General features: G+C 38.5%; 1 protein-coding gene across 2 annotated transcripts; it reads left to right on the forward strand.

Annotated features, from left to right (window-relative positions):
- LOC109839631 (protein SAWADEE HOMEODOMAIN HOMOLOG 2) lies at nt 383-9,881 on the forward strand. Of its 2 annotated transcripts, XM_020408135.1 has the most exons (10): nt 383-535; nt 1,263-1,348; nt 1,460-1,505; nt 1,581-1,722; nt 2,314-2,377; nt 4,297-4,348; nt 5,381-5,524; nt 7,579-7,698; nt 9,184-9,574; nt 9,666-9,881. In XM_020408135.1, the coding sequence occupies exons 1-9, from the start codon at nt 482-484 to the stop codon at nt 9,553-9,555; spliced, it is 1,080 nt and encodes a 359-aa protein (XP_020263724.1). In that variant the 5' UTR covers nt 383-481; the 3' UTR covers nt 9,556-9,574; nt 9,666-9,881. The 2 variants fall into 2 exon arrangements, with proteins under 2 accessions (XP_020263724.1, XP_020263723.1); XM_020408134.1 differs by having other exon boundaries at nt 9,184-9,881.

Here is a 13,593-nt window from a genome sequence, read left to right on the forward strand (position 1 = left end):
TTCCCGCCACATCATTGACATATCAATGAGAGTTAACATAAGTTTGTGAAATAAACCTAGGTTAATGATGCTTTTCTAAACATAAATAACCAGATGATATTTGGACAATACATAAAGACCTTCTCCGAATTTTTGCCTTTTGTATGTATCTCTCACTTTTTGACAAAAATTCCTGGCGGCTCAATTTTTTCAGTGAGAAAAATCTATATTAATTACATATACGAAATTCTCAAGTTTTTACTGCTGTTCTTCTTTAAAAAAAAAATTGCAACAATATATAAGGATTTCGTTTGAACTGGGCCCAGCCCTAGGCCCACTGTAAATCACGTGAGCGGAGATGACGATGTCAATTTCGCAGTATAAAACGAGGGGGCAAAAACAAAAACAGCATCCCAAAAGGGGAAAAGAGGAAAAATAGGGACGAGGAGAGAGCCGTTGAAGATATTCGTCACTTCTCTCTCTCCAGCGATCGATCTCTTAAATGGGCCGACCGCCGAGCACCGGAGGCCCGGCCTTCCGCTTCACGCAGAACGAGGTAACCTCCGATCGGAACCCTAGATTCCGGCCTCGAGCTCATGTCTTATTTCTTAATCTTCCGAGAAATTAGGGTTTTAATTTCCATTCCGAGTTGCCCTTTTCGCAATGTGATGTCAAATTTTTCTGCATTTGATCTTGCACACGAGTTTATGGTGGCAAATTTGTGATTTTTACGCCTTTTTGAAAATTTTAGGGTCTTGGTCTTTGATTCTGACTCTATAGCGTCCTTTTTGGTTCCTAGTTGGGTGTTTAGTTAGTTGATAACTGTTAAATTGCTGGAATTTGTATGGATTTGGAGCTTGGAGATTATCTTATAGATGCGATTTCTGATTTTTAAGGAAAATTTGGGTTTTCTTAATCTTGATTTACTCAAAGGAGAGGCATGCTGCATGCGTCTAGTAATATACTCTGAGACTTGGGATTAATGAGTTACAAAGCCATTGTTTTCAGATAAATTTTTATGTAGTTTACTTAAGTTTTTAATTTGAACTTGCAATTGTTTTAAGTAATTAGTGGACTATATTTAAATGTCATTTTTGAAAATGTTGCTTAGACCGGATTATCATCTGTTATTTATGGTTGTAAATGTGGAAACATTCCTTGCTAGTTGCTTTGTATTATGTTCCTAACAAACCAATGAATTATATACTTATTAGGATTTTCTTACTGAACTAATAACTATGATTACTATGGTATGTTATGAGCTTGTGATGGTTCACTTAAAGGTAGTAGAAATGGAAGCATGCTTGCAAGAAGTACATAATACAGTACCTTCTCGAGAAGTAATCTGCTCCCTTGCAGAAAAGTTCAGGTATGGGATGTACATTAAGTGGTTAACATGCGAATATTTGCATTGATGTGCATGCGTTTTTGCAACACTGATCAGAAGAAAATTAATGCTTTTGTTCTTATCTTCTTGAAGTGCATCGCCAGATCGATTTGGGAAGTTTGTTGTACAGCCAAAACAGGTTAAGAGCATTCTGATTAGTTCTATCCAGAATATTTTGCTTTGAAACTCCTGTTTATTTTGGCTATCCACACAGGTCTGGAACTGGTTTCAGAATAGAAGGTATGCCCAAAGGGCGAAATTGGGCAAGGCTCCTGGAAAGCTAAGTGTTTCACCTATGCCCCGGGAAGATTCAGCTGCCTTCAGAAATGTAGCTCCTCCTATTTCTGCTCCACCAGGTTTATTTTTAAATTAAACTATTGTCTAATCCCAGTACAATAATCCTTCAAGTTTACTTACTTTCTGCGTTGCTCTTACCTTGTCAAATGTCGATCTATTGTTCAGACTTCTCATTGGTGATATTTGGACCACAATTATGTTTATATAAAAACTTCTTTTGACTGCTGGCTGATAACTGTCATGCACTAAGCTCGGAAACCTATTTAATTTGATGAAAATTTGGACCACAATTGTGTTTGTATCATTGTATATTCTTAATATTATTATTGGTCAAGCTTGTGACAATGTTGAAATTTGCCTGCTATTTATTATTTTTATTGTTATTATTATGAGATGCAGCAACTAATCTTTTGGATGTTCTGAATACTTTTCTGAATTTTCTTAAATAAAAAAGGAATTATGTAAATCTGAAAAAGAATTATGTAAATATGAAGGAAGCCATTTAATGAACATGCCAGGTCTGTGTTCTTCATGGAATAAATATTTTGTTTTCTGTATTTTGATGCAATTTGATAAGATTGCTTCTTTACTTCAATACTTCTTTTTAATTGCCCTTGAAGAACATTAAAACTTTGCAATTTGAAATACAGGAAGAAATCCCTCGGATAATGCTCAAGTGGAGTTCGAAGCAAAATCAGCTAGGGATGGTGCGTGGTAAGTGACAGTTCTTTCTTGTTCCGGTCACAAATTCTTTGTCACAAGCTGTCTACCAGAATACTGCATGTTCTGTGCTCTTTTTCGTATAATTCAGTACGTCTGTGTCTTGGTTTTCACGTTTTCATGCAAAAACCAAAGCCTTATGTTTGTTTGTTTCATCGTTTTTCCAGTTAACGGGCTCCTACACAGATACGTTGAATAAATCTTATATTTTTTCAAGTATTATCCTTTTCTTGCTTGCTACTTAATCCCATTGATACGTTGTCTGCAGAATTTCAGCAAGTTGCTCCCACATCCCAAAGCTTAGTTAAAGATGCACACGTTATTTTGTAAGACATGAGAAATACATTAATCATTAGCAAATGCTGGTCAATTTCAGGTAAAGGATGCATGCATGCTGTTTTCGAATTTTAATTCCGATCAAAGAGTGCAGTTCATTAAGGGATGATAGGAACCCTATGATTGTATTCGTAGTAGTTTAGTCAAAAAATCAAGTTACCTTCTTGAAGCATTGGTTCTGATAAAGGTTTCCTATTAAGCTGCTAAAAGGCAAATCACTTCTACCATCAAGTGGTACCTATTATATCTTCAGATATTGTCGCACTATCATTTGTTAGTACCAAGAGACTCTGGTTGGTTTTGACCACGAATTTAAAGGAACATTTCCTTGCAATGCTGTGTCCACATGAAGAATGCAGTTATTCATGGGATGACTGAGGATTATGGGACGAGTAAATGATTCTTCTCGTAATTGAATTATGATTTCGTGTTACTTGCAGCGCCAAGCTGAGTGATGAATTCTTCTTTGCTTTACATTTTTCCGAAGCATTGACACATGATGCATAGAATGAAGTTCTCAGCAATGATAAGCCTATATGAAGAGTGGAGTTCACCATGGGATGGCTGAAGTTGTTGAATGATATCCAGTAGTGTTTATGGTAATTAAACATTCATGAAGTACTTAATACCTCCGAGTGAGTGATTGATTGTTTTTCCCTTAACCTATTCCAGCACTATAGAAAAATCTGAATAAGGTCGTCTACAATCACCATCTCAATGAAGGGAACCTTTTTGTCTGCAACATCTCCAATATTTCTGATGTCCCTTAGGAAAAGGAGTTTCTATGATTCATACGGATGAAAGGAAGAATTTCTAATTTGCAATCTTTCGGGCCTTGATTTCTCTGGACATGCAATAATACTTATATTTCTTTTCATCAAATTTTTACTTTCTTAAGTTCAGCAAATCGTTGGTCCTCAGCAGACAACCATTTCACTGATTTGTGTTTAAGGACATAATTGAAATACCTTGGTTTGGTCCTGTGGGTGGTACCTACATGATATCATGAATAAAGCATCAGAGATTTTAAATGAAGCTTGTAAAAAAGGCTAGTTTGTTTTCTTTCAAGATTTTAGATGACAGGAGGCCTGGACCTTGGGTTTGGGAAAGTATATTTTGGATAATTTTTCATGAAAGACGGTGGACGTACGTTGTTTTGAAATATCAATATCTTTTCATATCCGTCCTTTTTACAATAACGGTGTGGAAGGGGTATAGGCATGCTCTCTAATCTTGAAATTCCTAGTTTAGATGTCAATGGAGGAGATCCTTATGAATTAAGCAAATCTGAAAAAGGGCATCACTTTCTTCCATAATGGGTTTTCCGATTCAAATCTTATTAGTTTCGTGCAAGGCACTTTAAAAAATTAGTGTTAGACGTTAACCTCTCTATCTCTTGTTAGGAAGATTCTACTGAGTTAATTTCTATTGCCATAGATAATATTTTCCTGTTTTATGTATGCTTTCCACAAAATTCAGGAACCATATTGGACTGTATCTTATAAAATGGCATGCCGTTCTAGTCTTGTTTCTAGATGTCTTAACTGCTAAATTTGCTGATTATTCTTGGACTGCAGGTATGATGTTGCAGTCTTTCTCTCGCATAGAATGTTTGAGACAGGTGATCCGGTAATGATCTCAAAGTCTCTTGCCTAAAATATGGTCAAAGGAAGTTTCTAACACATGGAAAAAAAAAGTTCATGTGCTTTTAAGCATAAATTCTGCGACAAGTGTTGTATGAGCTTATATCCTCTGAGGGAAAGCCTCTGCCAGGACGAACTTTTAGTAGCATAGTTATATATGTTTTTATTTCACTTGAGATTTTGTTCACAGTCATGTATGAGGAAAATGAATATTAAGAAATTTTTACTGAACTTGTCATAGGGCATCGTAATCAATTTATACTCTGTTCCCAAGGTTTTAAATATCGGTTATCGGGGATTTATTTGACGGTCAAAAATCCATATCGCATAGCGAATATTGGGATATATCGGGGATAAGTAGTATTTGTCAGAGTGATATTACCAAATAGTGTATATACATATTACAATATCCTAAAATATAATCTAACCATACTTAATGAAATATAAACATACCAAAATGTAAATAATCATGTTTAGGATCACTAACCAATGATAAAAACTTGGTTCTTGATCGCACGATGAAACCATTCGAGTGCATAGTTAGTACAAAAAGAATAACATACAAGCAAATAACAAGATAACATAAAGAATGAAGAATTATCAACATATTTATTGTGTAATCACGAGATTATAAACTAACTTACTAAGTTGAAATTTAGTAGTTATGAGCCATGTCAATATTCATAAACAATCATAAGCTAATCACCAAACAACCAAGTTCCAAAAGCAACAAATAGTTTATAATTCTTAAACATTCAAAGAGCAAACCTAAACCCAAACAAAAGGCCGATAGTTCCGATATTTTGATAACTCACTTTATCGCCGCATTATCGCCGATAAATATCCATAAATGATAACCTATTTAAAATAGAACTTTTCATAGCGGAAGGGCCCCAAAACTGATAAATCGCCGATGATATTGGTTTATTGACCGATATTTAAAAGACTGCTTAAAATTAAATATTGTCCCAAATAAGTGGGTTACATATTTATGTTCAGCACTTGCTGTTTGTCGCAGGAAGTTCTGGTTCGATTCTCAGGCTTTGGTGTCGAAGAGGATGAGTGGGTTAATGTGCGGAAATGTGTCAGACAACGATCTCTTCCCTGTGAAAATGCAGAGTGTGTTGCAGTACTTCCTGGAGATCTTATACTTTGTTTTCAGGTGTGTACTTCCTGGAGAGTTTATACTCTGCTTTCAGCTGTCATCTACTCTATTCTATTTTTCTTTGAGCCTTCCCCTTTGGTTTGAACTCATCTGAACCGAAATCACTGGTTTCATTGAAGTCTTTCTTTGATTATAACATATGCCAAGTGTTCCATTAGAGAGAAAATATAATTTCTGCAATCAATATTTCTTTAGAAGCCAAACTTGTTTCTTTTGTGATGCAATTGCTCTTTTGAGACTGAACTTGAATCTACTGATGCTAGCTAAATGCTGTTCTTTCAAGCTTTTTCTCAAGATCAAGGTTCTGCTCTCTCTAAGGGTAATTATGCATAAAATAAACTGCTCATCAGGAGTTATTGCTAACGAATACATGTCAGGAGTGACTCACAGAATGTGAAGTCTATTATTCTGTTAAGTATTATTCCCTTGTGTCCCTAGCTATGTTATATTCACTTCCAACACCACAAAAGGTGGCCTAGGGCTGCAGCCTAAGTGTGGTCTTCGTGGTGTCAGCTAATTACGACCCACTTGCCGTACCTGTTGGAGGTGGTTTCATGGCATTATGTGCCAACTCAGGCACGAAGGGAGGAAGTTAAAAACAAGATCAAATCAATATATTCAGGTCTGGGTAGATTTATCCTAGGTTAAGATTGCAGCCTAGAAGTTTATGTAGCCTACTATATTTGGTGAACAAAACTCTAGTAATCGAATTGTTGATTCATGGCAAAAAAATAAAAAAAATAAAGATAACAAATAAAAAAACTATTTTGTTGTACATCTTTATATATTCTAAACTGTTGCTGCTGTTCTAGAGTCCAGGTGTTAGCTGTTTCTTAGTCCTACTTTGTGGAAACTTGAGAGTATCGTTTTATTTTTTGAATGCGGTCAAATTTATTCAGGTTTGGGTGGATTTGTTTTGGGCTAATACCACAGCCCAGAAGTTTATGCATCTTATTATATTTCATTGTAACTTGTGCCTCATTATTTCAATTAGTTCCTGAATTTCCTTCATTTCACATTTTCTTATGTCATTAAATTTAAAATTCTAAACCATTGATGCATGGCTAGAGCCTAGGTCTTAGCTGCTTGCTTAGTCTTACTTTTTGGAAACTTGAGAGTACCTTTTTAACGTTTGAATACTTCCAAACAATTAATACCTGAAAGATATGTTACTCTTATCCATGTTTGTATTGAATATATTAGTATAATTTTCATGCCCTTGAAAAAAATGCGAGAATATTTTGTAATTATTTTCGTCCAACTTGCGAATTGCGATGCAAGTGCAATGCTTAAACTTTGGAATAAAGAAATATAGCTTGTGTGAAACTAAGCGGGTAAGACGCTTAGAGAGATTGAGAAGAGTTACAGATATAAAATTTTGTTATATTGTGGGAGAAAGAAATTTATATTAGGACGGGATGTTTGTGGATATAATATTGAAAGGGAACCTCTTTCACATTTTAATTAAGTCAAAGCAAGGAAATAATAAAGCTTGTACTAGGAAACATGTGATTAATACTCGTAGTGTTTATGCTTGAAGAATCTGGAGGTAGTATACTAACTAAACAGCACTAATGAGAGGATGATGAAATCAAAAGGAAAAACAGACATGTCATCTTATAAAGAAAGATTATAGTCTAGAGATGATGGGACTTCGGAAAATATAGACCACCATAGGAAAGCTTAAAAAAGCTGAAGTGGTGGTGACTGGTGAGTTCTAAACCTGGAGGTTACGATAATTTATAAAAGAAAATTGAAACCGAGTATGAGAGAAGATATATAATAGTTTGCTGAGATAGAGAAGGATCAAGTAGAGATTCATTGGTCACTTTAGATGCATCAAAAGATATCATCTTTTGAGTACCAGTAGTCGTAAGATTGTGTTTTCCTGTCTCTGCTTCGGAACTGATGTAGAGCTTGTATACTATCTGAATTTTTTTTCAGAGGTAAGCATCTGATTTGCAGTTTACTGTTCTGTTCCACCTCTGATCATGTTTCTTTTTTATATTTTCTGTACTGATGGATCTGTTTCCTCACTGAGATCATATCAGGAGGGTAAGGAACAAGCTCTCTATTTTGATGCACATGTACTTGATGCGCAAAGGCGAAGACATGATGTTCGTGGATGTCGATGTAGGTTCCTAGTTCGCTATGATCATGATCAGTCTGAGGTAATCTCTTTTGGCGTTTTTTCTGTTTCATTTTTGGGCATGCTTTAGCTTGGAATATGAGATTAAAAGTTAAAACAATCTTTGTCTTTGGTTTTGCTTTGATCAAACATACTTTTACCATTAGCTTATCACAAGTAGAAAAATATATGCAACAGTATTTCGTTCTCTTTTCATTTTCTTTCGGGACTTGAACATGAAAATTGATTATTAGTGAACTTCCATGGCAATAATGCCATAAGGGTGTGTATGGATGTTTTGTGGATCGCCATCTCTCGACTCTGTCGCTTTGGAAAACTTAGTCTGATGATGAAGCATGGATAAGACATACCAACATTATCACTGACACTGTGACCACACACAAAATGTACTGAAAACACCACAAAACCAAAGTTGTTTCTGGATGCAGGAAGTCTGAAGTTTGTAATTGCAAGATGACATGAAACAATACAGTAAACATTATGCCAGTGCGTGTTTGACACAACACCAGTAACAGTGTCCATGCTACATAGACAAACGGCTGTTTTTTGGGTTAATGGCGCCTCTTCCTGTCATTAATATGGACTTGCCTCCCACCTCTTTTGCACCAGCAACAAACACTGCTGCTGCTGCCTGAATGAATGACAACTTCCTCTTCGGCATTCATTATTTTGACATTGCTATCAACGATATTGCTATCTATTTCCTGCAACATTATGTATAAACAATTCAACAGTAATCGACTTCAATGTATTCAAAAGACTGGTTTCTCCACCAAGTCAACTCATTTCAAATTTCCTTTGAAATTGCAGTTGACATCCCATTACCATTGACAAACCGATACTTTTATTATTCCATCATTGTGCTCTGTGTCATAGTATGAGCTTGTCGTAGCAGCCATGTTGTAATACTTTTCCTTCATCATATTGTTTTATTACTCCTGCCAGGTATGTGCTCTGATACCTTTCCTTCATCACATTGCTTAATTACCTCATGTCAGGTTTGTCAGTCGCTGTTCAATGACATTGGCATAGTTTTCTGTCTCTGATGTTAGAGCCTGCTGTTGCTTTGGGAACTCAAATTCAAATCTTCACAGCTGCTTTTGTGATATAATTCCTGAGGACAGTTTGATGGATATGGTCCCTTGAATGCCCGTTATTTATAGCCAAGTAATCCTTTGTAACTCTACTCTCCAGGGAGGCTTCATACCTGTGCCCATATCTAAAGGAAACACGGGTTTTCCCTTATTCGCAAGGGTGCTTTTTTCCTGTTTTATCAACAAATCTGACTTGGCCCGGTCAAATTTTATTAATTTAGTATCCCTTATGTCCATCTAAACATGAAACAGACAGTTAAATTGGTGGGAACATTCAGTTTTTTTATTTCTTTTCCTTTTTTTGGGGAAAATTTTGTTGAGGTTATTGACTTCACTGATAATACTAAGTTTCTTCACATTTCTTCTTATTTTATTGGTTCACTTTGAACTGATATTCATTCATGTAACAACAGGAAATAGTACCACTAAGAAAAGTCTGTAGGCGACCAGAAACTGATTACAGACTACAAGCACTGCAGACTTCCAGACTATCAGCATCTCTGGACCCGAAAGCTCCTTCACCTAATGATCCTTCTCCAGCATCTTCCAATGATTTCAATATGGCATCTCAGAAAACCCGAAAACACCGCAAACTGATGGATATTAACGCAGATGAGATGAATAGCGTATCTCCTCAACCTCCCAAGGAGCCTACAACCATGCAGACTTCAACTCCAGTAGACGTTGTGGAGACCAAAGCAACATCGGATGTGCCCATGGAAGATGCTACTGCAGTGACCATCGTCAGTACTGATCAACCACAAGGAACTGGCCCTGGTGTATAGACTGCAACTTATCCAACTGGTGTGCTTTCTACCACTTTGTATGTTCTTTTTTTTGTGATATTCAGATTATAGGACAAATTAACTGGCAAGGACTGATAATATCTGTATAGGAAATTTGAAAACCGTTGCCGATAATTGGTTCTTGGCAGCTTTTCTTTCCCTGATTGAAACCGCTTAGAGGCTTTGTCGATTCAAGTCACCGCAGTTCCTGCGACTGTTTGTAACTTGCTTGCAAAATCTTGATTGTTACTCTTGGTCCCTAAAACCAGCAACGGACTTGATCCACTGAATATTTTCGTGAATGAGCATATGCATTGTTGATAATAGTGTATTGTAGTGGGTTTTAGTCCCACATTGCTTGGGAGAACAAACCTCACACTCCTCTACTTGTATAAATATATGTGCACACTCAATATTCAATTCAAGGGAAATTTACCCAAGATTCTCTCTCTCTCTCTCTTACTTTAACATGGTATCAGAGCTAGGGCTATTTCCCTTTCAATAAAATTTTTAACGCTTTTGCGTTCTTTTGCCAAATCTTGGCCTTATTGCTTTGCAGCCGTTTAATGTTTTATTTTTATTTTTAATTATTTGGCGTTCATCTGCCAGATATTTTGGCCTTGTCGTTTTGCGGCCTCTTAACGCGTTTCGCGTTCTCGTTTAACCTTCGGGTTCTATTTTAAACCTTCGGGTTTCATTCTAACCTTCGGGTTCTATTTTAAACCTTCGGGTTTCATTCTAACCTTCGGGTTCTATTTTAAACCTTCGGGTTTCATTCTAACCTTCGGGTTCTATTTTAACGGCATTGTCGTTTCAAGACCGTCTCTCGGTCTCAAATTAACGGCATCGTCGTTTCAAGCCGTCTCTCGGCCTCAAACGAACGACATTAGTAACAGCATCTCGACATCTTAACGTCTCAAGATTGCTGTTATGGCTCCTTCAGAGAAGATTCCCAAACCACCTTTGCCCCTCAATGATCAAAGTGACTGGGCAGGGTGGTCCACCATTGTCACCAATGCCTTGCGTGGCGCTGGTTTGCTTGATCATCTCACCAGTACGGGACCAGTTCCACCGTCCATCAGCACTGTTGCTTCATCCAGTACTATTGCCTCTGGCAGTGGTGATGTCGATCTTCAGACTGCTCGTGCTCTCTATGTCAAGGAGAGTTCAGAGTGGCAATTGCAGGAATTTCGTGTTATGGATTATCTCACTCGCTGTGTTGGCTCTGGTCTCACTGTCGAGATTGGCTCGCTTCCCTCTGCTCAGGCCATGTGGACTCGTCTCACTGAGCGTTTCACTGAGTGCTCGGGTGCACGGGAGGCATATCTTCTGCAACGCATTTCTCTACAACGCAAAGGTAGTTCATCTCTGCAGTCCCATTTTGGACAAATGCAAGCTTTTTGGACAGAGTTACGCTCCATGCTTCCTGGACGTAATTCCACATATGAAGACTGGCTAGCCTGGTACGAACGGCATGAGGTGCATCAATTGTTTCAGTCCCTTCCTGAATATTCAACTATGGCTGATCAACTACTTCACCAGCCTCAATTTCCGACTTTGGCCTCAGTTATGGGAGCTCTCACTGCTTATGAGACCCGGCAGCAGACAGCACGACTCAATTTGTCAACAGACACTCCTACCTCTTCACTCGAGACTGTTTTGTCTGTACCTGTCACTGCTCCTGTTATGAATTATACTTCTCCACAGGCTCCCTCTCCACAGGCTCGATCTAAGCTCTCTTGCAAATATTGTAAGAAGGAAGGACACCGCATTGAGACATGCTTCAAGCTTCATCCTGAGTTACGTTCCTCAGGTACTGGACGTGGTCGGCGACCCCCTCAGTCTCAACCCTCTCGTACACCAGGATTGTTGGCCAATGCTATACCTTCTACTACTTCAGACTCTACTATTCAAGCTATTGAAAGTCTTCGCCGTCAACTTGATGCTTTTCAACATATCACCTCTACATCCGCCGCACAACTCTCTGGTATGTATTTTGCTGGTTCTTCAGCTAATCCTTCAGTCTCTGGTATGAATGATCTCTGGATTTTTGACTCTGGTTGTTCCTTTCATATGACTTGTAATGCCTCACTTTTATCCTCTGTCTTTACTTCATCCTCTCTTCCTCCTATCTACACAGCTGCTGGACAACCATTGTCCATTACTCAGTATGGCTCTATTACCCCACAAAATGATCCATCTGGTCGTCTAACACTTGGTCCCGTCTATGTGGCTCCACAATTGTGCTTGAATTTAATTTCTATTAGCTCTTTATGCATGGCGGGCCTGTTTGTCTCATTTTCTTCTGATACTTGTATTGTGCAGGATCCACAGACGGGCAAGACGGTTGGGGCGGGTCGTAGGAGGCACAAACTGTATTTTCTGGAATATCTTCACCTTCCAGAGTCCATACGTCCACGTTCTCTTGTTGCTTCTCTTTGTTCGTCAAAACCCTCTACCTCGCTTCCTGCCAATTTATGGCATAGACGACTTGGTCATGTGTGTAATAAAAGGCTGGAGAGTCTTATTCAGTCTGGAGTACTTGGTCCTGTATCATCTAGTTCTAGTATTGAGTCATGTGCTGGTTGCAAATTGGCTAAATTCACTGCTTTACCATTTAAAATGAGTACATCTGTATCCACTTCCTTATTTGATTTAGTACATTCTGATATTTGGGGGCCAGCTCCTTTGCCTTCTTCATCTGGCTACTTATATTATGTTAGTTTTATCGACGATTTCTCTCGTTTTACATGGGTTTACCTACTTAAGAATCGCTCTGACGTACTTACTGCTTATCAAGCCTTCACTGCTATGATTTTCACTCAATGGCAATCTCGTATTAAAGTTTTTCGTTCTGATTGTGCCAAAGAGTACCTATCCTCTGCCATGCGCTCTATCATGTCCTCTCATGGGACTATCTTTCAACAGTCATGTCCCTACACTCATGAGCAAAATGGTGTTGCTGAACGCAAACATCGTCATATCCTCGATACTGCCCGATCAATGCTCATTTCTTACTCTGTTCCTCGTCGTTTCTGGGCTGAGGCTATTCTCACCGCGACTCATGCCATTAATATCACTCCATCTAGCTCTCTTTCCGGTGCTACTCCTTATAGTCGTGTTTATACTCATCCTCCCCGTTATGATCTAGTTCGCGTTTTTGGTTGTCGATGTTTTGTTTTTCTGCCATCTCACGAACGTGATAAATTGTCTCCCAGAGCAGTTTCTTGTGTTTATTTAGGAATTAGTTCAGAACATCGAGGTTATCGTTGTTATGATCCCGCAACTCGTCGAGTTCATATATCTCGTCATGTTCAGTTCGAAGAGGATTCTCCATATTATTCTACTTCTGATGACTTTAATTTCCTCCACTCTACCGATCATGCTTCCCCGTCCACTGCATCACCCACTTCTTCACCTCAATTTTCCTTTCGAGATCTCCCTGACATCTCTCCCTCTCCTTCTGTTGACTCTTCCTCACCTGAGTCTTCTCTTACACCATCTAATCCATATCCTGTGGACACAACTCTCACTCCAGAAAATACTGTTGATCTTCATGCACCTGCGCCAGCATCTCCCCCGCCTGAGGTTCCTCTTGCTCTTCGTCGAGGCAAACGCCCACATGTCATGCCTGCCCGGTATGCTTCTGTTACTTCTTATTCACCTATCTTTCATAACTTTCTTGCTGCCATTCATACTATTGTTGAGCCAAAGTCCTTCCAAGAGGCAGTTCAAATTCCAGAGTGGCGACAAGCTATGGCTGAGGAATTTCAAGCATTTCAGCAAACTCATACCTGGGATATTGTTCCCTGTCCTCCTGGGATCTCTCTTGTTGGCAGTAAATGGGTTTATAAGGTCAAGTTTCGTCCTGATGGCACCATTGAACGTCGAAAAGCTCGTTTAGTGGCTAGAGGTTTTACTCAGCAACAAGGTATTGATTATGAGGAGACCTTTGCTCCTGTTGCTCAGATGCCCACTGTGCGTACTCTCCTTGCGGTCGCTGCTGCTCATCGTTGGCCCTTATACCAGATGGATGTC

Source organism: Asparagus officinalis, chromosome 4 (assembly GCF_001876935.1).
Source record: "Asparagus officinalis chromosome 4, Aspof.V1, whole genome shotgun sequence".
NCBI lineage: Eukaryota > Viridiplantae > Streptophyta > Magnoliopsida > Asparagales > Asparagaceae > Asparagus > Asparagus officinalis.